Source organism: Neodiprion pinetum, chromosome 4, assembly GCF_021155775.2.
Source record: "Neodiprion pinetum isolate iyNeoPine1 chromosome 4, iyNeoPine1.2, whole genome shotgun sequence".
Lineage (NCBI taxonomy): Eukaryota > Metazoa > Arthropoda > Insecta > Hymenoptera > Diprionidae > Neodiprion > Neodiprion pinetum.
In genome coordinates this window covers 9,246,888-9,274,731 of record NC_060235.2, presented here as the reverse complement: position 1 = coordinate 9,274,731, position 27,844 = coordinate 9,246,888, and the positions used below count along the sequence as shown (strand labels likewise).

Here is a 27,844-nt window from a genome sequence, read left to right as displayed (position 1 = left end):
TTTTTCCACATTAGTCGTTAAATTTTTTTTTAAACTTTCCATCTCTAGCATAGCAAAGAACAGCTGTATCATGAGCATATGCAATTGTATATTCCGGAACCAATTCTAATAGGCTATTTATAGTATTTATGTATAATATAATGAAGAACAACAGAATCAGTATTGTTCCCCGTCGTACCCCAAATATTTGCATCTTTAAAGCTACTTTTAATATTTCTTACTCTAACACATCGAGATCTGTTTTTTCAATAGTTACCTGTATATCTATGACTATGTGAATATACACCCACAATAATAAAAACGAAGGAATAACAAGAGATATCTTCGGTTTTGTCAAATAAATAAAAGGGTTTCTCAAATGACGTTGAATTCTGAAAATATGAGTTCGCTGAATAATTACATCGTAATATTGAGAACGAGATGGAATATAATTACGATTGAACTTCGCGTACAGGAAAGTTCGTTTGATCGTTCAATAATGCCGCCGTGTAAAAGTAGTCTAAGCACTACTCATGCTATAATCACATGATACCCTCTTTTTTGGCACGCGTTCCTACCGAAGTTGACGTCAGTCATTGTATCGTTCGTTGGTACGGTTCAATGTGCGCGACACGTTCGTTGTAAACCGCGCTTGTATGCGCACATGCATGGAGCCTAGCGCACATGCCTCGCCGGATTGTGACCTTGGATGTTGTAATCGTCAACCAGATAACCTAAAATCGCCCTCTTCCTTCTCATAACCGACGAAAAAGTGCTACGAATTCCAGCGGTCATCGTTTTGCAAGCGTGACCTATCGTTATTATATAACTCGAGATACGAGAGCATTCCTTCTGGATACAGATTTCGGCCAACTCAGTACGTCGTCTAATTTCACCATGGCAGATACCGCAGGAAAGGTGAGTTTACGCTTTAAAAAAAGTAAGAACGGAATTTTGAATTACCAGGTTATCGGAAATATTATATGTTATCAATCACAGTGATTTCAAGTGCATAATAGTGTATGTATCATTTAGCATTATTGCTTTGTTGATAATAATCTACAACTGGCATTCTTTGCATCTTGTAACTATACTATTTCACATCATATGCGTTATTATTAAAGCTCGACAATATATTGCTGCAGCTGTATGTAGCAAATATATACACTCGACAAAATTTTAAGAACATGAAAGTTCAAGGTTTCCAATTCCTTGGAAAATTTAAAATTCACAAGGGATTGTTGTGTTGATGAGAGAACTTGCCCGCATTTTTTTTTTTTAAACGACCAATAAAAAAATAGTTCGAAATTTGAAACAGAGAATTTCTCACAAGTCTCTCATTTCTTTGAAAAATGTGTTGCCGAACTAAGATTACAGGGTATGACATATAGAGCCCAACGGAGTGATTCCCCACACATTGATTTTCAGTTTTACTATATTTGTTAACGCTATCTGGAAATGATGAGGAATTATTTTTCTTCAGCAGTCCCTGTAGCTGGTGTGTGAATTTTTTTTTTCACCGAACCTAACTTTACAGAATTTTTTTAAATTTCACAAAATAGGCGGATCAGAAAACACTAATTTAAATACATTTGGAATAGAGGTAGTTAAAAAAAAGGGCTGTGTTTTTATCGACAAATACTTTCTTGTAAATATTTCTGCAGTAAATCCAAAACTAAATCATTTTCCGACCTTGATCAGGGCGTTGTGAAATGCGCTATATAGGTATATCGTATAGGTTCTAGACAATATTCAGAGTACACAAGACTCAAGCTATCAGCCAAAATTAGCAGCCAAATGTTCTGATGTTCATTGGAATAAGATAGCAAAGTTTGAAAATTTTTTTGTGAAGTACCTTGAATCCCGAACACTTTAAAATAAATATGAGCATAAAACTGAAATACATTTTTATGATTCAAAAAAGATTAACATGTTTGGCTGATAACTCTGGCTGTTAGCTCGAGCTTCATTCAGTGTACAGTTTCTTCTTATCCTGGCTTCATACAACCAATGGTTATAAACAGTCTTAACGCAGGCTATAGTTTGTTCTAATCTAATCAAATTTATCATTGTGAGCTTATGTGAAATTCTTGAAACATATTATATCAAATTAGACATTAAAATTACTCCAAGTGTACGGTACAGTAAACAATTTTTTATTGCTGTACGAATATTTATTGGGAAATGTTTTGACCTGTCTTCGGCGATGATCTTGAGTAAAAACATTTGTAAAAACACCCATAAACACCTCATATATTACATAATCCATATTAGGTATATATGAATTTAAATAAAACATTTGTCGTGAACTACCCATGCATAATGAGGATGAATTTAGTAACGTTAAAAGTCAACTCTTTGAAATTCATTCAGAAATTGCACAATAATAATAATTTCCCTTGACATGTCATTACGTTAACGTTACTAACTTCAGCCTCGTTATACATATACAGAGGAGTCTATTTCAAACATCTCGTGCAAATGTTTTAAAGAGTAAAAAAGCTGCAAGTTTCATTCAAAACTTGAATAATTTCAAAGGAGAAAGAACATGTCAATATGCATCAGGTTCTGGATTGTGCCTATTCCAAAATTTTGCAATAATCCTATTTTTCAATACAGATAATGTAACAAACCTTATAATTTGCAAGATGATGTTTTTAAAATATTACAGAATATAACTAGGCAATTTGGGTAGTATGTTCCAAATTTAAATTCTCATAGTAGCTGGTAAAATTTATAAATACTGTACTATACAGGGTGTCCCTAAATTGCCTCCCACGGACTAGCCAGCATAATACCTCGTTAAAATCCAACCGAGAATTTCTTTTCCGGAAGCTCGTCCGACGCATAGTTTTTGAATTATAAGCGATAGCGCTAGGCCAATCAGAGTGCACCATTTCATCTAGATTTGCCGCCACGGAAATTGCTGTTTTGTTCATCTTGGTGAATTATTATTATTCGTTTACGAATTAAATATCAGCAACTCCCCTCTCTCGCTGCTGTACCCCTTACGCTTGAGGATGCGCTTCTGTTTACACACACAAGTGTGCGCCCATGGATGTGCGGCCGGCAGCGTGTGCCGCGGCAACAATACCGAGGTCAGCGCCCGAGAAGGGGTACAACAGGGAGAGAGGGGAGGTGCCGATATTTAATTCGTAAACGAATAATAATAATTCACCCAGACGAACAAAACAGCAATTTCCGTGGCGGCAAATCTAGATGAAATGGTGCACTCTGATTGGCCTAGCGCTATCGCTTATAATTCAAAAACTATGCGTCGGACGAGCTTCCGGAAAAGAAATTCTTGGTTGGAGTTTAACGAGGTATCATGCTGGCTGGTCCATGGGAGGCAATTTAGGGACACCCTGTATATGCAGACTTAACTTGGAAAAGATTTATTTAAATTGATTCTGGTTTTACCAATTACCCATATGGGTTTGGCTACTTCTTTAATAAAGTATATAAAATCCTAAATCTAATTATTATTTATTTATTTATTCACGTAGTTTGAACGGGATAACCCATGATACAAATGTAATATCCATGATACTGCAGAAACAGTGAAAAAAAAAAGATAGTCATCCTTATTTCAACAGCACTTTAGAATTAGCCTTAAAAGTGTAAGGACTAGTATTATACAAGTCAATCCAATATGCATTGTCGTTGCAAAGCAAGAAATCGGAGTGCAAATTTCCGATCTACGACGTATTTCTAAACGTATAAAGAAATACCGAGGAAAGAGGCGATGGGGCGGTAATCATGGTCAGTGTAATCCATAGCTCTTCCGATTCGATAAGAAACAAACCTGAAGTAAAGATGGTTGACTCTTTCAAGTCCAAGTCTGAACTCATTGGTCTTAGGCCTCCAAATAGTCGAACAGTTGGATAGATTCAGATAAATAAAAGTGTAATAAAGCGTTTTAAACAAATTAATGTTCTTAAAGTCAACCTCCAACCTTATAATAAAGTTAAGTTTTTTAGGAGTTTTTGCACCGATAAATTCCAAGTGCCTCTTGAATGAGAGTTTCTGTAACTTGCTCAATAAATAGTTTTGCTATTCTATGACAGCTAAGCTGGTTATCAGTGAGATGTTTACCAAGGGTAATGCAAAAGCATTTGCCAACATTGCAAGATAACACGTTAACTCTATACCATTCCACCATGGAGTCGAGATCTTGTTGCAAAAAAAGCCTATCACTCTGATTACTAATGGCTGAAAAAAAGTTGGGCGTCATCAGTAATAAGTAATAGAGAAGCATGCTTGATAATGGAGTACAAATCATTGACGTAGATCAGGAATAAAATCGGGCTACGATACGTACCTTGTCTGATGCCGGAAATAACTAGGATAGGTTTGGAGACGTAATTATCGACTTTAACACGTTGGGTTCTCCCATTAGGACAAAAGATATTTTGTGGTTGTAAAAATCCAACCAATTGACCAGTATGCAAAATATAGGTACGTCGGGACATTTCATATTAGATTGATAAAAACTGGATCGTTCCAAGTTTAGTCAAAAACTTAGTTTTTAATAATGCTGAGCTCAAATGAAGTTGAATATATATCAGTTCAACATTCAGCTAAACAAAAGTTGACTTACCATGATTGATTTACCTGTCAGAATCTATTTATTTACCTTATAAACCTTAATAAAGTTAAATACCTATACTCATATTTTAAAAATCTAACTGCTTTAAAGCCATTTAAAGATTGTAAAATAGCAATTTTTGTCCTAATGTGTTATCACAATAACGTTACTAACTTCAACGTCGTGATAGTATAGCTTAATATTGCAATGGTTCATTTGTTCTTCGAATAGAGTTCTGTTTGATCATGCTTGATCGATGGAACTTCAAGCACACCGGTTACGAGTATTTAAGAATTTCTTGTAAGCGGAAGCTATCGAATTTCTAAATTCAGGAGCGTTGACACAATCTAGCTTCCCAGCAAAATGTTATATATGAATATTGAACACTGAAAATAAGCCAGATTAGAAATATGAAGTTTCAAGCTGCTTATATTTAGATAAACTGCCCCATATACAAGACTGTCGTAGCACAACTTAATATGCTACATTCTCACGTTTTTTTGAAAGCGGTGTTTCCAAAAAATGACTATTTTAATTCTGTATCACAAGGTACTTGATTTCAGGCAAACCCGAAGCATATAGAGATAGACTGTGCGGTCCATACACTGAGCTAAAGCTCTAATTAAGAGAAAGCGACAGCAGGAGAGCGACCTCTAACTCTAATCGGTGACTTGACAGGGAAAACACCTAGCTTATACAAGTATAACTACCCGCTTGCCTCATTGCTTCTCCGCTTGGTGCCTGCTCCACACTCTTTCGACCGTGCAACAGAGAGGTCGGTCTTCCGCTGTCGCTTTACCTTTCTAATTAGGGCTTTAGTCAAGTCAAGTATCTTGATTATTATACCATTTAATTTATATCCTGGCACTACCTACAATAACCTTGCTTTTCTAATCCTATTCGGAGATAGGCCTTTAACTTGAACGCTTAGGATTTTCTGGAGTTTAGCTAGTAAATAATAACAAAGAAAACATGTTCATATTTTGAAAAGCCAACTCCTTGAAAGTCGTTCTAAAATTGTACCAGTACTGTTTTTTCCATGATGTTTCATTACGTTAACGTTATTAACTTCAGCTTTCTATGTATCTTGCCTATTGTACTGTATTTTCTCGCTTGATCACAACATAATAATCAACTTGGTCACTAGAAAATAGGGAGAGTTCTTCTAAAACGAGCAAATCGAATCCTGTTGCCTCTGGACCTCCGAACAAGTTGTCCTCTCGTCAAGCTCACAAGATGATACGTTATATGATAAAAGAAGCTGGAAATGTTGCTGAAAATCTCAACTAAATCTTATTAACTAAATTGAAACATATCGTATAGTTGTTTCAACTATTCAAATGTATTCTGTTGAGATTATACATGCAAAGCACTCTAGAATGCATTCGGTTATAAGCATCACGATTTACAGGCACGTCTAAATATGCTTCTCTGAATTATATTCTATTCCTTCTACCCCTAGTGTAGCACAAAAATACCTTTCATAATAATGAGATAATTCCATCTAGTAGTTCATAACTTGGGGACAGATTTTATTTCAATTACTCTTGCAGGTGATCAAGTGCAAAGCAGCCGTAGCATGGTCAGAGAAACAGCCACTTTCGCTGGAAGAAATTGAAGTGGCACCCCCGAAGGCACATGAAGTTCGCATTAAGATTTCAGCAACTGCCCTTTGCCATACCGATGCCTATACGCTGGGTGGATTAGATCCGGAAGGTATATTTCCATGTGTACTTGGCCACGAGGGTGCAGGAATTGTTGAAAGTGTAGGACCAGGTGTGACAGAATTCCAGCCAGGTATGTAATACAATATATTTACAAAAACGTTGTATTTTATATCAGTAAATTATCTAAACAGACTGTAATGTAAAATTTTTATTTATTTAATTTACTTTGCAATTGGCATTCTGTTACGAAAATTGAATCTTCAATTTACAGGTGATCATGTCATCCCACTATATATACCTCAGTGCGGTGAATGCAAATTCTGCAAGTCACCAAAGACAAATTTGTGTGGGAAAATTCGTACCACTCAGGGCAAAGGTGTGATGCCTGATGGCACATCTCGCTTCACTTGCAAGGGAAAGACTCTAGCTCATTTCATGGGCTGTTCCACGTTCTCAGAATACACGGTCGTTGCGGACATTTCACTTTCCAAGGTTATTATTTTACAGTTGGTTACTCAAATTTTATAAATAAATGTTTCTCTCGAAATTATCTTTTTATATTGGGAAAGAAATATTTAATAAAATTCCTTAATTTTATCAGTGAAAGTCCGAATGATCTCAGTTAAATAAAATAAAGTAAATAAAACGGTCTAGATGATGTTTCTACCCAACACATATCAGCTAACGTGACCTATTACGGCAATATTGGATTCATTTTTGTAGTTCTTGAAAAAAGACAAATTCAATGACAAGAACTCGTTTTTTATTGTGAGGGATCCACGTCAATATTCTTGTTTTTTATATCTGAGAGGAAAGTTGTAAATATCTATCCGTTTCAGAACATATGAATGGTTTTGATATTCCAAAATTTGAAGTACTTTTCTGGGCTGTTACAGCATAAGACGATTTGTTTGCAACAGCTCAGAACAGAATAACTTTTACAAGTCGATACCAGAGAAAAAATGGTTAACGTGATTTCGAAGAAACAATCTAGTCTGTACAATAATTTTAGATCATTCTTAGCTGATATATTGTGAAAAAAAAAATCCAACATCTTGCATTGATTATTAGAGAAAAAATTTATTCCACGTAAAATTGTCGTTTTGAGAGAATCATTCAAGTAAATAACAAATTTAGTAACATGACTATTATAATAATGCACAAATATTGATAGAAATTACCAATGTGGAATTCCTTAGACGTTTACTACTGTTTTGTGTTATTTATATCCGCAGGTTGATCCTAAAGCTCCTCTCGACAAAGTTTGTCTTCTGGGCTGTGGGGTGCCAACAGGATATGGGGCTGCTCTGAATACTGCAAAAGTTGAGCCAAATAGTACGTGCGCTATTTGGGGGTTGGGTGCAGTGGGTTTGGCTGTTGCTCTTGGGTGCAAAGCAGCTGGAGCTTCCCGTATCATCGGGATTGACGTCAATAAGGATAAATTCGAACAAGGTTATTCAAAATTGCATTACACATCAATTACAGAGGATCAATTATGCTGAATAGGAATATATACTTTCCATTCGATTTCCGTAATCTCGTACAGTGCATGCCTTATGAAAAATGTCTACTGTCCTCTAATACTGAAGTATTCTGGTACTGACGCTCAATATTTATAGCGCTCCTGGTAGTGTACCAGATAATGTCTTTCATTATCCAAATGAAGATACAATTGTTCATTTACAAATTCACTTAGACAGAATAGAACATGGTTTCCCATGCAATTTATCTATTTGAAGGATATAATTATTCTAATTTTCATTCAGATAATAAACCAGATAAATATAGAAACAGGAGAATCTTGATATACTGAACACGAAGAATTGTTGATTTCATGAAATATTTTTTTGAGTATGGTAAAAAAATGTGTTGTTGCTGCGAATAATTATTTGGTAAAGCAACAAACAATTTCATAGGATCGACTAAACAGTACCGATTTTTCGTCTAAATGAAAGATTTACTGCGATTGTGTCAAATTTAGTTGAAGCAACATAATATTTCTTTCACTAGCTGTCAAAAAAAAAGGTTGGTTGACTTGGCCGCGTTTCATCGCATTCGTAAATTGCAAAGATATTCTTTCAGAAGAAATTTTCATCGAATTATTGATTTTCACAAAACGGCAACTTAGTTTCAACTCTGAATGGTTTCCAATTTGTTTAATTCTAAGCAGTATATTTTATCTTTATACCATAACAAAGATAAAGATGAGCAGTAGATTGAAGTACATGAAGATGAAAGCTGAACTTCATTCACATTATTTCTGTAAAACAAAAAGATGAGGTACATTTACCTAAGGTGCTTATCTTAAATAAAATTATCTGGATAATATATAATCATAAAGATATAATCATTTTCATAATATATAACATTGGCTACCGGAGTATTACACTGCTAGAATATATTGCCGAATCTACGATTCATCGCCAGCTTCGTATGGTTGAAATTTCTATTTGGTGATTATTACATTCATTTGGCTTCAGAAATTTAAACATATTATAGTATATACTGAGTTATGAAAATCTTTCAATTTGTTTTAGGTTTCTACTTACGAGAAACGCATTGACCAAATCACTTTTTGGTATTAGAATTTGTAGCACTTCTTTCCTTTTTTAACTATAAGACCTATTGTGGTTTTTGTACATGAAAGTCTAATCTTTTTGAAACTGAAATTTATTAGAGAGATCCACAAAATAATCCCCAAGGAAAAACTGTTTTTCTTGACATTTCAAGTCAGGTATGCGTAAACGCCTAAAAATGGAGTGTTCTTTTTATGAAATAGTAGACATTTTGAAATACATCATGAAATTTTTTTATCAGGACAATAATGCTGTCATAATTGAATCGATGTCATTATTCCATGAATATAGAATATAGGTATATAGGAAATGCTCTAAAATGTTTACGTTTTCATATAAAAAAAAATTCTGGCCTTCACCTATACAGATCTCAGATTGTCAACAAAACATGTTTTCTTTTATATTTTCTTCAAATAGATTTCGTATTCGGAAAGATTAGACATTTTTGAACAAGAAACCCATATCCTCATATTTTTTTCTGACAGGAAATTAAATCTGGAAACAAAGGATCAATTCAAAAGCGTAGTGTAACTGATTTTTGTGTTTTTCGTAAACAGTCAGGCTTGTGGACCTGAAAAATTGTAGGTTTTTCTAATCTCAGTATACATTATAACATGTCAAAATTTTTATGCTAAAAAGTTGGCTGAAGGTGTCTGGATCAGTCCATATATAGAGATACACCTACGGAGGCAGATTCTGAATGATTCAAGGCCACGCGAGTCGTCTGTTTTCATTTTTCTTAATCTGCCTAGCAGCCGATACCGGTGGCCTTCAATCGGGTAGAATTTGCTATTGGCATACAATTCTATTTAAAAAAAAGATGCATGTATATCCTGCATAGCATAAAATATTTCACTGAAAGATGTAGATATTTTTTTTGAGCTCACAATACAGTTTTACGGGGTATATGTATAGTGAATATACACTTCAAATTTTGAAACAATCCATTTATAACAACTGTCATTCAATAAATTTCTTTTCATTTACAGCTAAACTATTTGGTTGCACCGAGTTTGTAAATCCAAAGGACTACGATAAACCAATTCAAGAAGTTCTTGTTGAGCTTACTGATGGTGGTCTTGATTACACATTTGAATGTGTAGGAAATGTACATACTATGGTGAGGCTACTATTTGATAAAATTATAAATTTTGAATACAAATCTTTTTTTATTCAATGCCACATAATGCAATATTGCATTTTTCTACTTTTGATCCATCATTATTCAATTATTGCAGAGAGCTGCTTTGGAATCATGCCACAAAGGTTGGGGCACGTCTGTCATTGTCGGAGTAGCTGGGGCTGGGCAAGAGATTAGTACTCGTCCATTCCAACTAGTAACTGGTCGCGTTTGGAAAGGAACTGCATTTGGCGGTTGGAAATCGCGAGACAGTGTGCCCAAGCTGGTCAAGGATTATCAATCAAAGAAACTGCTTCTGGATGAGTTTGTCACACAAAATCTTCCGTTCGATCAGATCAACGAAGCCTTTGATCTTCTACACTCAGGAAAAAGGTAGTCCAGATTTCTTCTTCATATTTCCTCTCAAAACTTTTTAAAATGATGAAGAATAGAGTCACAAGTTTGAGCGAGTGCTGAAAGCAGAGTATAAGATTAGGATTCGGAGAATTAGAAATGATAGTGAGGTGTGCACAGATTCTGCAAGCAATTGCTTAGGCAAATGGGATGACAAGGCTTTCAGATAGAATAGATAAAGTTTCACATACGAGTATCACAGGAGTGTGAAAAGTGAGTGATGATGTTACAACAGGAAATGTTGGTATTAAACAATATTGATTTTTGTTTTTTTTTCAAAATAACAGCTCAGACAACTTACTATTTTTTTGCCAACGACTGTAATTCTTGCTTAAGAGAACCAAGGAAAACGTTGATACAAAGTATATACTATACTATACTACATTACAACGTAACCACATTTCCAGATATATTCATGTTAAGCTACAATATCGCGTTAATTTCTCGTGAAAATATAAAATTCCCCGACTTTTTCCAGTTTTCTAACCTTGTTGATTTTTCCGTTTAATTCTGCAGATTAAGAACAAAAATACTTTGATACATTTGAGAGTTAAATAGAAAGAATTTTTAAAAACCGACGAGGTTGAAGTTAATTACATTGTCGTAACAAAATATTGGGAAAAAATCACCACTTCGAATTTTTTATTGATTTTGATAGAGTTACAAATACTTAAGAGTATGCCTTGTTTTATTACAGCTTATGGAATTTCAAATAACTCAAATTCTGCAAAATAATGATTTCTCCTAAACGTGTATCATCACAATGACATTATCAACTTGAACATCATAAAAAGTAACATGTAGTGCCGTTTTTAGCCAAGCGAACAATTTTAGTAACAGCTAAAACGAAATAAATCGAAAAAAAATGACAATTATCTTTCAGCTACCCTAACGGAAAGCTAGAGCCCTTGTATACTCTCCTCTCAGAGCGTCGACAAATTGAGAAAAATTAGAGTGTGAAAAGAAATTTAGCCCAAAAAGTCAGGATACAGCCAGTGATTCTATTTATTCACAAAGTCAACCCGTTTTTTAAAATCAATCGTCATTCTTGAGCCGTAATACTCAGTAGTTTTTCAAAAATTTGGAAGATACTATTGTATCATGTATCTGGAGAGAATCGACGAAAAAATAATGGAATATCATTGGAACCAAAATTTAAATCAATCTTGATCTTACATACGATATTCTTGTGCATTATCATGAAAAATGGAGTAAAATTACATTTTTTACTGAGAAGGGTTACAAAAATCAGAGAACTTCATTTCGGCTATTTATTCATCATCATTTTGAAGTAACTATAATGTAAGAAAATTACGAAATCTTAATTAATTGCAATCATTTTTCTGAATTTTCAGTTTGAGAGCTGTTCTGCATTTCTAAAATATGGATTCACCGTTGTAACTCCAAGGACGCTACTGTACAGAATTCCGTACATATCCATGAGATACAATGTTTGAATTATATTATATAAATAAATAAATATTTTATGGGTACATTTTTGCTATCAAAATGAATACGTATTTACTTTTCTTTTTTATGAGATTCTAATTTCATACTATCATAGCACTAGCGATATCATGCGAATGATATCAACCTTTGTCAGTCAAAATCCAAGAATACGGATTGTGCTGACATCTGATCGATCAACATTACATAATTTTAAATGCTAACCTTTGTTGCAGGTAAGTGAAAAACCACCTGTAATTCTTTACATGTTGAATTTAGATTTGAGCAATGTTTCACTGAATGACTGGGCAAGTCTACGAATTATGGACACCATCCAGGGTCAAAATTTTGCCTTTTATCCAATTCTAATATTTTTTAGTATGCACCAAGATGCAAAGTTACTGCAAGTATCAGATCTCTATCAAAAACTTTTTTTTTTTTACATATTGTTTTTGACATTATTGAGCTCTTATTTCAAATTTGACTGTATAATCTGAAAGCTCGCAGTATTTCACATTTCACATGAAAACTTGTATGTTTTGAATGTGCTTGAAATAGGATCAGGCGCCAGCTACAATTGATATTCTAAAGCGTCACATTCTTCTTTTTCTCTAGAGATATTTTAATTTCATTCACGTTTGTAGCGTAGAAGTACTGTACTGTTTACGAATAGTGTATCTTTAACGTTGTGGCTGCTACATGATGAAAAAGCTTGAGTGCCTTTTACTCCTGATGCTTTCACAAATCTCAGCTTTAAAATTTGTCAGACTTGTGGTCAGTTTTAGTGCAATAAACAAGATTTATTGTTGTTTCTCTGATGGAAGACTTGCGTGTTTAGTGAGATGCTTTGTTGTACCTCTAAGATTTCGATTCGAGTAACGAAAACTCATCTTGTATCCACAAGATATATTTTAATCGGGCCAGTATGATTTAAAAAATTTACATTTTCTTTATTACACTTAAAATTATTATGAAAAACAGAAAAATTTTTGGAACAGTGATTTATAAAATATAAGGGGTAAAAGGTACTCAGGCTTTTTAATATGTAGCACCAGATATGTCAATATATATAAATCATTATTTAAAAAGTACAGAACTTCTACAAACGTGAATAAACAAAATGAAGATATTCTGTTACGAAGTATTAAAAATGTAATGTTCCGTAAGATCAATTGTAGCTTCCACCTGGTTTTGTACGTAAGAAAATTTGGGCTTTTAGAGGAAGATGTCAAGTTTGACATAAAAGTTGAGAAACGTTGAAAAAAATTTTTTTTTTTAACATTCAACATGTTTTTATGGTTCGTAAGGATGTAGCCTGAAACTGATTCCATAATCAGAAATGTCAGACTCTTCTACATAAAGCATCTTGAACAATTTATTTTTTTGCGATAAGGGTACGACCAAAATATGGATAGGAAAACGAGTATTCATTGTTGAGAGTTGATCAATGTATTCCTTAGAAACTGTAAGAGGTGGAGGTCTGAAGTTTGCAAGATTTTTGCATCTGAGTACATACTACAAGTTATTAAAACTGCAGAAAAATTGAAATTTCAACCGTGAGTCGACTGTCAACAATTGTTGGTCTTGCTCCTATACATTAGATAATCTTATGCCTGATATAATTATGTGAACATCATATTTATTACAGCAATCTTTTTCAAGTTTACAGGACTTTAATTTTTCTGTAATTTCAGACATATTTGTGTAATTTGGAGTAATGTTGCGCTATTTGTTTAAAAGTATGCATGCAAGATGATCACAACTAAAATCTGGCAAATCTTTATAGAACAATCTGAATTCAGTGATAAAATTATACAACTTCACTATAGAAATATGAGATATGCGGTGTGTAAAGTTTAAACATATTTCTTTCAAGACCCAGTTCACTCGATAAATGTTTTTTGTGGAACGAGAATTTATTGCCATCCTTGGGTTTTACTATCGATCTAATAAATATAAAGTGTAATCATAGACTTCTGATGCATTTTCAATATTTGCATGTGTCTTTTACGATAGTATATGTAATAGTACTTTTCCGTTCCGTATGCGGAAACAAATTATTAGGCCAAATTTGTAATTAGTCGTCTGGTGCGTTTGAGACATATTCAATAATGAATAGATTTTGTATTACTTGAATTTCACATAAGCTCGTTAACTGTAAGACCCATAACAATTACTGTTGTAAGACGTTATGCGGTTTCTGAGATCGCAACCCAGTTAACACATGGACAAATTGTGTCGAGACGTCTTGTAATCGTTCTCAAATTCTCTAATGCAGCGATCTTTCATCAGACTATTTCAGGCGCACTGATAACCTTCCGCGCTGTCCAAGTTCAAGTCTAGTCCGTTCATTTGACAATGGATTAAATAAAACTTATACATCTGATAATTCGGTCAGTAAGGGTATGACTTCTACATGATCTTAAATATTTGAAATACGTCACTTATACGAAGGGAATCTCTAGCGGAAGGTCAGACTTCAAGCCACGTGCACTCCACGAGCGTCAACACATGCACAAGTTTTCGTTTGCAACATTTGTCTGCTACACTTGACTTACGTAAACGCTGTGCGTGTGTTGACGTTGGTGATGGGCATGTGACTCGGAGTTTTCCCTTTTTAATACATATTTTATAAACATTTCAATTAGCAGGCATGATGTATTTAACTTGCTATTGATTATTTTTCTGAACATTTACGACCACACAACTGATTGTGAATTCAAAGTGCCGCGCGTAGTACCATGTGCCGACAAAAGATGGCCCAGAGCTGCTGCGCTCGCTCCAGCTATCCGCGCGGACCACTCTTGCGTGAACGAACTTCTCTCTCGCAGAGAAAGTCACCTCTCGATGAAATCAATTAGGCTAGAGTCTAGCCGCCCAGCAGCGCGAAACTTCGCGCGCGTAGCATTTAATCGCGTGGCGACTCAACGGACTTGGAAATGCTCAGGCTTATTGCGCTCTGTTATATCGGATTTCGGGTTGAGTAAGGGGGACAACGGATATACTTGTTGTTGATAAACAGCTCATCGATCCTGCGCTGCATGTATACAAGACTGATTCGTCCGCGGGTTGCACAAACAAAGCATCGTAAGATCCGTTCCCGCGCCTGAACAACAGTAGCGGCCCGACCTATACCTTAGCCAAAACTATCAATTCATGGCTCACCACCAATATCAAACCTCCCATCTTGAGAGTTAAGGATAGTTTTTTATTAGTTGATAAAATTAAGACATTGATTATCCCGGACAATTACACGTTAATATCTTTAGATGTAATTTCACTGTTTACTAATGTTCCTACAGATCTCGCATTGCGTGCAATAAACAACCGTTGGGCTTCATTAGAAAATAAGATCCCAATTCCCCTTAGTGAACTTGAAAAAGCCTTAAAAATATGTTTTGACTCCGCAATTTTTAAATTTAATAACGAGACTTATGCACAACAATTTGGTTTGCCTATGGGATCTCCTTTTTCCCCAATCCTGTCAGACCTCGTCATGGAAGACCTGGAAACTTCTTGCATAAACGATCTAGGTTTTAATTTACCGTTCTACTTTCGATACGTGGATGATATTCTTACCGCTGTTCCAAATGAAAAAATACATCACATTCTTAATATTTTTAACCGGTACCATCCTAGAATACAATTTACTATCGAAACAGAAGAAAATAATGCCATCAGTTTCTTAGACGTATTGTTGATACACAGCAATAATAATATTAAGACAGATTGGTTTCACAAAAAAACATGGTCACAAAGATACTTGAATTTTAACTCTCACCATCCTTTGTCCTTCAAAATAGGCACCATCTTTAACCTTGTTGACAGAGCTATCAAACTAGCTAGTACAGAGTTCCAGGAAAAAAACCTGGCGCTCATATACAATGTACTAAGATCGAATGATTACCCTCATGGCCTATTACAACAACAAATTAATAAGAGACGCTCCTACATCAACAACATACTTGACCATAATATTGACTCTGCTTCCGTTGAAGATAACAATAGACCTGCTACTACATATATCCCCATTCCATATGTAGCCGGCCTATTTGAGTCACTTAATCGTTTATTCGCTAAATATAATGTAAAGTTTGTTGGAAAAAATTCAAAAGACCTACAACTAGTTTTTGATACAGGCAAAGACAAGATCCCCATAGGCAAACGATCTAATGTCGTGTATAAAATACCATGCAATGACTGCAATCAAGTCTACATAGGTCAAACGGGTCGACATCTCAATACTAGAATTAGGGAACACCAACGCAACATACATGAGATTGAAGAACGGCACACAGCTCTAACGAAACATAGTATCGATAAACAACACACATTTAATTACGACAACACAAACATCCTTTGTGAAGAACACAATTATTATAGAAGACTGTTATTAGAAATGTGCAACATTGTAGGTCATACCAATTCCGTTAATCTCAGACAAGACGTTGAACATTTAAGCAATATTTACAAAGCTCTAATCTCTGCCCACACAACAAATATTGTTTAACCTTAACTATTTTTATTTTTTAAAAAAAATTATTTCGTCTCCATTTACAGTCCTTTCTACATAACTTTTCTTACAAAATATTTATTGTTTTTTTGTATAATTGTTTATAATAGGTTCACCTTCACTCTGGATTATATTGTTTTCTCCCATCAGTCGTTATTCACCTGTTGACCCAATTGGTTCAACCAACAATATTTCGTTAGACATGTAGAACTTAATTATAAAGAGCCTACCTCCACTTAATTGACACCTGTGAATTAATTTCATTGCTAAAACGACCTTCTTTAATAACCTTTTAACACTATGACATACTGACTGTGAAGAAACATAGTTCTTTAATCTATTTAATTAATGACTACCAACTTTTAACTCCCACATATAAAATAACTTGAAGATTGACATTGTCTACCGTCACTCAAAAGAACACTGTTTCCACCAATTGTAATTGTGAATTCGACTACATCTTATTACACTTACTTAATTCAAAAGGTAAATAACACCATAAAACATCCTTATCTCAATTAATCATAAGGTCTTACTATCAACAATATTTAATAGCTCTAAGAGTATTACATCTACAATATTTATGTCCGATTACTTCTAGTACCATTATTTATACTATAAAATCCTTTTTTTGTTATTTTTGACAGTTTTTTAAAATAAATCGTTCTGAGGAGGGCCCATATCCGGGTCGAAACGTTAACTAAAAATACGTTTTCTTAATTGACCGATCACCAAGAATCTATAATATATTACATACGAGGTCGAGAATTCTTATTCATTCATAGTAGCGGATTGCCTAGTTATACTAGGTAGCAGATTTCTTCCGTAGCGCCAGGAGGGCAAGTTTAACTTAGTTTGTCATAAATGGTTATTTAGTCAGCAGAGAACGTTGCTCGTGAGGTTTCTCTCTGACTGTAGCGCGGGATTCCGTAACTCTAGCGACGATTATCGCTATCGTTAACGCTGCCTATCGAAAATTGTCGCTAGTGGTGATTCTGTACCACGCAGTTAACGATATTTGTCGCTAGTTTGAATCGTTAGGTTACGATGATTGTCGGTATGCTAGCGATGGATATGGAAGTCTCGCTAAGGCGTAACGATAATCAGTGACACAGTGGACGATAGTATATCGGTGCAACAACGTATCAATGTGTTGCGCGTAAACTTTTCTCCAGCCTTCAAAATAGTATTTAGATTTAAAAAGGATTGAAAACTTCATCATGCAAGTGAATATTAAATCCACTTTAACAAGCAATTATTTTTTTCAGCACAATATAATCGTTTTAACGTTCTCTGTAAAACGGTGTTCATTATCCAAGTAATTTTATAAAATTCAAAAACATACTTTTAAGCTTACGTTGACTTAATCCTTAATATCTTTCCAAATATACAACTCCATTTATAAGATATCGTAAGGGTTCATTAAATAATAGTATTTAATCAACTCTCTCGATGGCTTTTTAATATAAAAATAACAAGTTCATTTTTTATTCGCCGAAAGAATGGATTAAATAATAATATTCAATTAACTCTTTCGATGCCGAGAAATAGACTTATGAAGAGGTCTCAGTCAAAGTAACCTTAAAAAAATATTTCTGAATTTTATACAATTGCTTGGATAGAGTGATTCTGGTCATTAATAGATGACAGATGACATAAGGCCTTTTCTCCAAATCAGTTTAGTTGAGCATTGAAACGTTTGTATAGTTAATAGTACTCAAACTAAAACCATTGGAACTGTTTGGGCTCAGTATACTTACACTGTTCCATTTTTTTCCATTTTTGATTCATCGGAGAAGAATTTTTTTATACAACACGAGGAAAGATCACGGCAAGGATTACAGAACAATAGACGTTTTTTTTTGCGTTCACAAATAATTTATCCGAAGTTACTAGATTTTTAGTGATAATATCTGCGACGTTGTCAAACTTGCTGAAAATCTATCGACATTTATCGATGCGGCTGTGATTAGTTTTGCATCGATGCGCCTGTGATGAGTTTTGCATCGACTAATATCCTTACGTCTAAGTTTCAGAATCACCCTACGTCGCTAGCATCGTCGATGCAAGCGACAACTGTCGCTAGCTAACGACAGCGATAATTGTCGGTAGAGAGTTACAGAATCCTGCTACTGGTCCCAAATTTCTGAAATTTTCCTTGACGAGACCATGTGCAGAACACCAATTCTTTGGTATCAAAGACTGATGCAGTTGTAACGATGTAATGTTTTTTTTGCTCTTATTTCTGCGTTGTGTTCTAGAACAGAAAACTACTTCACATTTAATCAACGCATATAACAGCTTGTTCAATTCAAAAGAGTAAGTCAATAACAAACTTGCCGATGATTCATAGTGATAATTGCTTAGACAGAGATATGTCACTAGTCGACATAATAACGTAGCCTTACACTGGTCTTTAAAAAGAATAGGATTATCAAATAGATCCATCAATATTTTGAAGTAGAACCGAAGTACGCATTTATGTTAGTATTGAAGTATACAGGATAATTACTTGTAAATTTTCTATTCCACTTAGTATTAGTTACAAAAATTTACAAAAAATGTTTTCATAAATAGTTTAACACAAATATCATATCATTAGAGTGGTCCTTAGAAAGCTTACCTGGAAAAGATCTCCAGATTGGGTACAAAAAAACAAAATTAGAAAATTCTTCGAACATTGGAGATACACAAAAACACTCGATGACGATGATCGATTGCCAACTTCAAGTAATGAATATTATGTGCGAATTGGGAATAATGACTGATTGATTTGTGATTAAATTATAGATGGTTCATCTTTTTTTTATTTTCAATATTATAAGATTTTTTATGCCATGGTTTAAATTGTTTCAAGAGTGCCAGCATACAAAGCTATGATTTTTTACTCATCCACTGTTCAAATAGCTGATGTGAATAGTTCATTTTTCACATAGATTTCTCACCATCAGTGATTATTAGCGTTTCTTGCCCAAATTCGAAACTCAAAATGTATTTATGCTCACAGGCACCCGTTTTAATTGAACTAGAATGCTGAAATTTTGGCCCAATTTTTTTTTAAATTTCTTTTTAACCTATCTAGGAGGTGCTGAGCCGGTTCAAATACAAAATGACTTTTTCAAGGATCAGTCTGATAATTATACTAAACAATGCTACATGCGTTGCTTTTTGTATTGTCATGCTGATGGCCCTTTCGAAATCAAGCGTGTACCCAACGCATCAATCAACCTTCAGCGTCAGAGGTCCTGTAAAGTAAGAAACGATTATTTTGAATATTGCTTTTCAATACCTCGTATGATTTGTAATTGGAGCAAATAAGATTGAGAAAATCATGTGCAAGTTATGTGGTATGTTGAGCTATGTTCGTCCCATTTCTATACGTGCAGAGTATCATCTTCGGGGTTGTAGTTTTCCTACTTTACACCATTTTCTAGCTGTTACTGTACACATCTGGACTTCCTCAAAGTTGTCGCTGTATTCACTTTGTATGATTTTGTGCATTTGCAACTCATTGTCGGTGCTTTCTAAGAGTCCTTGTCGATACATTTGGTGCCTTTTAAACTTTTAAGCTGTGTTGAAGCCATCAAGCGAATAAGCTGCAAATATCCATCATGTTCAGTCTACACCTGACCCAGCAGTCTTTTGAAGATCACGGTACCTTATCTAGAATATTAAAAAACAAAGCTTCATTATACTACCGAGGAAGCACGGCTATTTCAAGGTATAGTATAATGTTACATAACGCACAACATCTTTAACTCGTTACACATAATATATGCAAATAAACTGTACCCCAAGCTATTTTAGTTTTATGCGTTATTTCAATTCATATTACAATTGGGATAATTAAGAAAATCGATTGTACTTGTAATTCAGAGCTAGTGCATTATTGCAAATGCTGACGCTGTCATATTTTCCATAGCAATTTCTCCAATAGTGTGATATTAAAAACATTTGTTACATCCGTTTCCTACCTGCTGTATATAATCGGTTCACACAGCAACAAATTTGGCTCACACTTGTATGGCTGGTAATTTTTCCCCCAAAGGCTGTGATTTCAGTCTTCTGTTTAGTCATTTATGATGAAGATATTTATGTATGACATAAGTCAAGTCCATTTCTGTAACAGCAGCTTACATTGCAGTAGGTGAACACAGTTTGTCATTTTCAGCTTATAAGTAACTGACGTCTTACCTTGTACATTTACATAAGTAACCAAGCATAGCTTCCGCGCAATATATTATCTTGTTGCAGATAGTGCAAAGCAATCGGTACCAATTTACTCGTATTAGACACTTTTACAATATCACCTGACCCACAGTAAATGTGCATCGCCTGCTCGCAATTTCTTCATAAAATTCGAAAATAATCACAAATTGTTATGAGTGACAATTATTGCACGATAGAGCTTAGAAAATAAAAGATGAACGCATAGGTATGTAGTGCATTACTTCGCATGGTAAAGGATTATATGTGCGACAGTTCTCATTTCTCATGTCGTAATTCCATCTGAAAGTCCAAGATGAACTATTCCCGGCAGAACAGTTATATAGCAGGTTCTTACCTGATTTGAATAGTCTGAAATCGTTAAGTCAGATTTTGTTACACATATTTGTAATAATGTTTATTATCCAACTTTCCAAGTGAAATAGCAATTCTAGATTGCTTTGTTGTATAAAAGCAGTAGCGGAATTGTCTTTTTTCATATTGTGGAGTTGTACGAGAACTGTTGTCGAACTCATAGTTGGCAAATGTACAACATACATGTTTCTCACAATGTAACTGTCACCGGGACGGTTCATCTTGGTCTCTCAGAAGCATTACGACTCCTATGCACTCGACATATTCTCTCTTTACACGTACCAAGAAGGTAACATGTCAAAGATAAGACGACTCCACAGTACTTTTTTATGAACACATTCACTTTGTTAATCCTTCATGCAGGCAACGTTATTTACTGCTTTCTACCAGATTCATATTTATTACGAGCATTGGTTATATACTAAGGTACATATTGTAAGATTTCTCTCTGATGGGAAATCTAATGGAATCCTTTGTATCTCCTATGTTAGGTAGTTCCTCTTCTAGTGAGTCGTCTGAAAATACGATTTTTGTGGAAGAATTTTCTGAGAATGTACTGGAGATTACTTCATCTGAGAGCGATCCTGGCGATGGATCTTCAAGTCTTTGTAAGCGTTCGTACATACGGACCATGTATTCTCTATAAGCTCCATACTTCTAAGGTATCTACCATCGATTATTTCTGGGAGCATGCAAGACTCATAGAACTTTACTAGTTAAGGTAACATCTTGCTATGCCAAAATTGATCGTTTTTGTAAACTTTAACAGTCATCATACCTTTTGGAGTCCATAAGATAAAAACACAATAGTGTCTCTGCGTAATGTGCAATTGACCTTGGACCTGATAAAAATAAGGATGAGTCTCATTTATCCTGCCAGAGTTGTGTTCTTGTCGAAGCTTCTGTGAACATCTCCAAGTTTTCGTTCGATGGCCTGCTCCGGAGTAACATCTCTGGCACTAAAGGGGCATTTGATCTCAACAATGCCATCATCGTGCAGCAATCCATCTGGTGACGCACCTAAAGAAGCGTGTTCTAAATCAACGAAGAGGCCGCAAGGGGTGACTAACTCCTTCGGTTTCTTCAAATTGTTGACAAGCTTTCAGCTCGCTCTGCTTGTCATACTGCAAAGCAGGAAGAGGTAATTCTTGCGGATTCACAATGGTTCTCACTGTGTTCGCACAGAGTGTAGTTGGTCTCATGCGGCAGACTTTTCCAAAATTGGATGCTGTGAGTAGTTTTGTCCTCAGAGATTTCCATTCACCGCTATCACCTTTGCCTCTTGTTCGAACTTCAATTAGGTCGCGTTCTGCCTGCTGTTCTGCCTGCTGTTCTGCCAATTTTTCGAAATGCAACACAACTTGCGCTTTGAAATCAGTGTTAGAAAGATCAGGTCGCTGACAATTTCGACCATAGTCTTGGTCTGAACAAGACTTTTGTTCGGAGGATCTTGCTGACATGTACTTGGGTTCGGGTTCCTTGCGTCTCATCTCGTCCTTTTCCAGCCGTTTAACATTTTTTGCTTTACGCTTTAACTGCAGTTGATGAATCAGGGTAGTTGGATTCTTTTCCATCGCAGAACTCAACTTTGAATACGACTCCTGTGTGTTGAATTGCACAACCGCGCCAGCGCATCGAGCGTTGTAAGAATTTCTTCGTCCAAAATGAATACGATTTCTTCCGATGAACTTGCTGACGATAGCATTCTAGTTTTCGACAGTGTTACTGGTGACATTGTATAGCAAACTCTCAGCATGCCAACTCAGTTGTGTAATTGCTTCAAAGATCCTGTCGTACATTCCTAGCTCAGTTCAAACTGGCTCAAAGTTTTCTTCGTCTACTTTCGAAATGCCAACACAGAAGTATCCCATTGCAGCGGACCTCTTGTGTTCACCGAAGACGTGACTTGAAACATTGACCGAATCTTTTCTCAGACGTTCCACTTTGTCAGATAATGAGACGTCTTGGGCCATGCGGTACTGGCTTGCCTTTACCACGGCTATGCGAATTCTTAGTGTAATGCCTTCAATGACCTTTCTCCATTCTCCTACAGACTTCTTTGAAGCTGACAGTTCCTGAATTTTCGTCTTCGAATTGGCCTTCAATTTAGTTTTGGCAGCTTCCTTGATTTTGGTGGTAAGATTTCGCAAAAGATGATTTGTGCACTCAACTTTCTTGACATAATAGTCATCGTATGGGTTGCAGTCAAGAAGTTTTTTGTCGACGCTGCTGTCACCGTCTGCTATAAGTGAGGAATACACTAGTCCGTGCATTTCCATACTTTCCATAAATCCTTCAGCAATCGCACTACTTTCCATATTGGGAGAACTCTGATTAGAACCCCAATTTTTGAAGCATTGATGTTCTCTGGGAGCCTCGTTCCTTCTTTCAGCTACGTTACAAACTGTGCAACACTTGTTCTGAACTGCGGCAAACAGAACTTTTTGAGTATGGAAGCCGACGATGACATCAACACCAGACGGCGAATCGTATTTTCCTGATCTATATGACCTTTTCATCGAGCTTCTATCTGCTGCAACTGGGATGTGCGGCACTCCATTTTTCATATCACCACGTTGAATTGCAAGCTTTTTTTCTTCCTTGACAGCAGCCTTTATTTCTTCTAGTGCCGCTTTTAGTCTGTTGGTAAGTTGCTTCTGTCATGAACTGAACAATCATCAAATTGAAAATCTCTTTTAGTTGAGAGTATCCAATCCCCATACAAATTGCTGCAGCCACTGCGCTCTCATTAACCGAAAGATTTTCTGTTTCAATAGGCTCCGACGAAACGTATGCTATTTTTGAACACATTTGATATTCAAAAAGGAATCTTGTTTTGAGACCTATATGCTTTGTCGATACACATAAATTCTGGTTAATGGGTGTGTGCCGGCATAGGGACCTTCGGCCCACGGAGGTTCGTCCTATAAAGCTTCAGTCTTTGTCTTTTATACCCTCTGTTTCGGCAGAATCTGAAATCTCTTTAGGCCTTACCTTTTCTTGAGAAGACGCTTGCTTCCCCTTCCAATTCTGGGAACGAGAGGTTTGTTTCTTATCAATTCTCGGTCGCTGAGAATTTGAAGACTGGGGACCCCAAGCGGGATCCCAATCTTCTGACCAGTCTTGGGGTTTGGGTGCCTGTTCATAGCGAGCAGAATTGAATTGTTGCATTCTTCGCTGCCCTCTATTCATCTGGGGTGCCCCACCAGGAAGTTCTTGGGCCATCCGACCTGCATTGTTACTTATCTTTTGCGTGCAAAAGGAATTGTTTTGAAAAAAAACAACAGTGCAGACCATCAAAGTTACAGTTGTAAACCAAATTGTGATAATCGAATCCCCTGTGCAACTGACTTAGCATGTACTTGAAATCAATGATGTATCGAGTACCTGGATTTTCGATCTCAGCTTCGTCTACATGCGCCGGCTGAACTATGAGGTCTGGTAAACTCTCATCGCAATAAATCTAGCTGCAATGTTTCATCGTATTGTGATGCCAATCGAGCCTCTTCAGTTTCATCCAGTACTTGTTCCATTTCGACAGCATCCGTGTATTTCGTTAGAATTTTCTCATGGGATCGACTGGTCTGTGCCTGTATTTCGCCTTCCAAGCCTTCTATGTGGACGTTATCTGTGAGATTCACAGCTATTTTTTCAGTGATATCCTTCGATAATCAGATGAATCTAATCGAAATGTCACTCCAGCAGATTCAGGATTTTAATATACAGTAGCTGCAGACACGTTACTTTCATTTGCGACTTGCTGGTCCAGGCGTTGCATATTTTCTTGGCATGCGGTTGATGGTGCCTTTAATGCCTTTCTACGGTCGCGAAATGTTCGTTTGCGACTCGGTGCTTTCACAGATAACCAATATCTACCATGCCCTTTGCATCTACTTCGATCCATTTTCGCGTGAATCTCTAGTAGTATTTCAACGTAAATAGGTACTTGTAGTTTCACGTGAAAGAATAGCTTACGATTTTTAAAAAGAATCGAAAAAATTCGACTAATTTCACGTTCCCATTTGCACGTGCTTGACATCGCGAGATTCCACACGTGGATGTACCTATGTACTGAACAACGCTCGTGGCATCCCGGAAACTGTTAGACACAAATACGGCGCGTAACTGACGCGAACCTATAATTTAAAAATGTGTTTGCAAGTTTGCTCTGGTTTATGATTGCATTGGTTCACTGTACTCCGCGTGGTCGAACTCTATTTTGTACTTGACACTATGTTATTGTAATTAATTAAAGAAGCGGGATAATGATTTGATAACTATGTATTCGTGATAATAATTACGACATGCGGACCCCATTGTTTTGGACTTTTGTCGATAATTCACAACGCAAGAAAATAGTTGGGCGCCAGGCTTTAACAGACCTAAGGGACGATATCCGGAAATTAAATCATCTTGACTCAATAAAAAAAAAATAAAGTGAACAGCTGCTCTCATCCGTTAACCTTGACCTCGCAAGATGCTCAGCTGTCAAGTTGGTAGAGGGGAACGTGGGGGCGATGAGTTAAACAAAACATATATACGATAAAAGAATTTGATGGTAAAACAGAAATTCATTGGAGAAGGGTAAGGCAGATTCTCAGCACTGTAACTTTTACATGCACTTCATCTGGTCGAAAATACAGAATATAAATGCGTCCCCGACTCATCGCGGAAAGCGACGGCAAAAAGGGGGGAAGGGAGAAGAAGAGAGAAAACCAAAACAAAGTACCGCTAGTCACAGGAATATAAAATTTCACATACATACCACGAACAGAAAAATTACACCTTTCATTTAATAATAACAGTTATTCACGCCATATTATAACAGTAACCGACATGCTTCGAATATCTCGAAAGGGCAAAATAAATAAACCAGTTCGAACTGAGTTAAATTTAATTGAACAATATTCAAGAAAACTACTACATAAAACGAAAAAAAATGCTTTGCATGCACCGATATTAGGCGAATGATAACACTTTGGACAATTAGCGAATAATAATTTCCGTCAACGGGAGCTACACAATGTTAGGCAAAATTTTAAGGTAAACGATTTATAATTCAACAATCTTATCCGCAGTCGGGCCCCGTCCAAATATATTATAGTATTCGATTATATCCATCAAAACCTGCATATTGTTGATAGTATCCGCGTATTTCCGATATGGGCGAAATGCGGAAAGACGCTTCTCATATCAACACGCATCCACGCACACACACAGGGGGTGATATAGGTGATATACGATAAGATGGAATGATTATGATAAGATTTGAAAAAAAAAAATATCACACACCAGGATAATAATGGAAAGAAAGGATATTCTTAATTTAGAGTAGTGATACACGAAAACCCGAGCGAAGATGCAACAGGTCGAGAGGCCGACAATAGCGGCTTTGACCGGTGGCGTCATATTTTAATGGAATAATTACATAGATAATATTCAAGACAATAACTCGGGGAGTCGAGCGGGAACGATAGCTGACTTCCATGATACAGATTCAGTATCCGTATAGAAAAACCGAACGGAAAAAACCGCAAACAATGGTAGTTGTTACGGGACAAAATACCAAAATAAGCATCAGAGAAAGTTGGATATACGTCAAGTCAGGCCGAGAGCAGAGCAAGAAGTAGACGCTATCATCACGTTCTTCTCCTCTTTTCGGAAGCGTCGTCAAAACAAGAACAGAAAACAGTCGGGAGTATGGCTCTGATTTGCAAATGTTATTCTTAAAACAATCAACACACGTTATCCTTGTTTTGGCCGATCATTGGATCCATGTTAAAATATTGTAATAGTCGAAGATCACGTAATTAGAAATTTACCTACATGCTTCCATGCCTGACAAATTTAGTCCCGCTTTGACAGTGAATTATTTTGTACCTGAAAATATTAGAAGCTATTATTATCAGACAGGATCTTTTGGTATTTCTGGATACAACTAATTTCCAATAAAATGCACAAAACATAAATCGTTGAGACGCATTGCCACCAGACGTCACCTGGCTCAATGCTCGAAAATCACAATCACAAATTACGGATCGTTAGATATTGTTTGACGTATTGCTTTTGTGAATATCATTTGTTGAATTTTTATTGTGGATTTTTTTCATAGTCCATATTTTCCCGAAATCAACAAAATTCTTCGAATTGCAAATTCACAATATGGCGAATGTCACGGTATGATCACGAATGTCACGGTATGATCGCGAATGTCACAATATGATCGCGAATGTCACGGTATGATCGCGAATGTCACGGTATGATCGCAAGGTTACTGAGATTCGTTCACCTGAATCGCTGAATATGAGGTGAATAAACATCGCCGATCACATCGCGTAACTATTTCCTTGTTTTCCTAAGCAATGATGAAGAGGGACATCGATTTCTAGAATTGAAACTCAGACAGATCACCACGTGGTATTTAACCAGTTCGTACGTATCCTAATTCTGTACATACCGGTAACACTGCGAGGGCGCGTAAACCACGATTCAGAATTCGATTGAATGAGGGCAACGATCGCGACTGGTATCAGCCAATACAATCATCTGTCTTTAGAGTTTCGTAACTTTCCCACCCGCGAATATAAAACAACCCTGCCCGCGTAAATTGACCACTTTGCAAAAAGATCTCGCGTCTTCAACCACGTTTCTAACAATTACCTCGATCCTTTTGTGAATTTTTTTATCAGGTTTATTAAATCAAAAATGCCTAATTGCAAGTTTTCTGTGCAGGAAACAGTAGAATCGGTGAAACATCATTACCGAGGCCTGTCTTACCGGGAAAATCGGGACCATTTCGCCGTCGTACACTCGGATCGATCGACACCAGTGTTAGCGACCATAAGGAAGCTTGTCCTCAAATTTGAAGAATCGGGAAGTGTCAATGAGAGGGCCAGAAAAATCTCAGCCAAACCGTCAGCCAAGCTGGGATACCAAGCTGGATATCTGGTTGGCCGTCGA

General features: G+C 36.1%; 1 protein-coding gene and 1 long non-coding RNA gene across 2 annotated transcripts; one reads left to right on the top strand and one right to left on the bottom strand.

Annotated features, from left to right (window-relative positions):
- Positions 1–605: 605 nt before the first annotated feature.
- On the top strand, positions 606–11,837 carry Fdh (alcohol dehydrogenase class-3 Fdh). Its single transcript, XM_046623485.2, has 7 exons — positions 606–897; positions 6,121–6,364; positions 6,506–6,726; positions 7,470–7,686; positions 9,800–9,930; positions 10,049–10,323; positions 11,700–11,837. The coding sequence occupies exons 1-7, from the start codon at positions 877–879 to the stop codon at positions 11,722–11,724; spliced, it is 1,134 nt and encodes a 377-aa protein (XP_046479441.1). The 5' UTR covers positions 606–876; the 3' UTR covers positions 11,725–11,837.
- Positions 9,823–14,521, bottom strand: LOC124217624 (uncharacterized). Its single transcript, XR_006882864.2, has 2 exons — positions 14,349–14,521; positions 9,823–10,403 (listed from the first exon to the last, which is right to left on the bottom strand). It is a non-coding gene; the product is annotated as an uncharacterized lncRNA (long non-coding RNA).
- Positions 14,522–27,844: the final 13,323 nt, after the last annotated feature.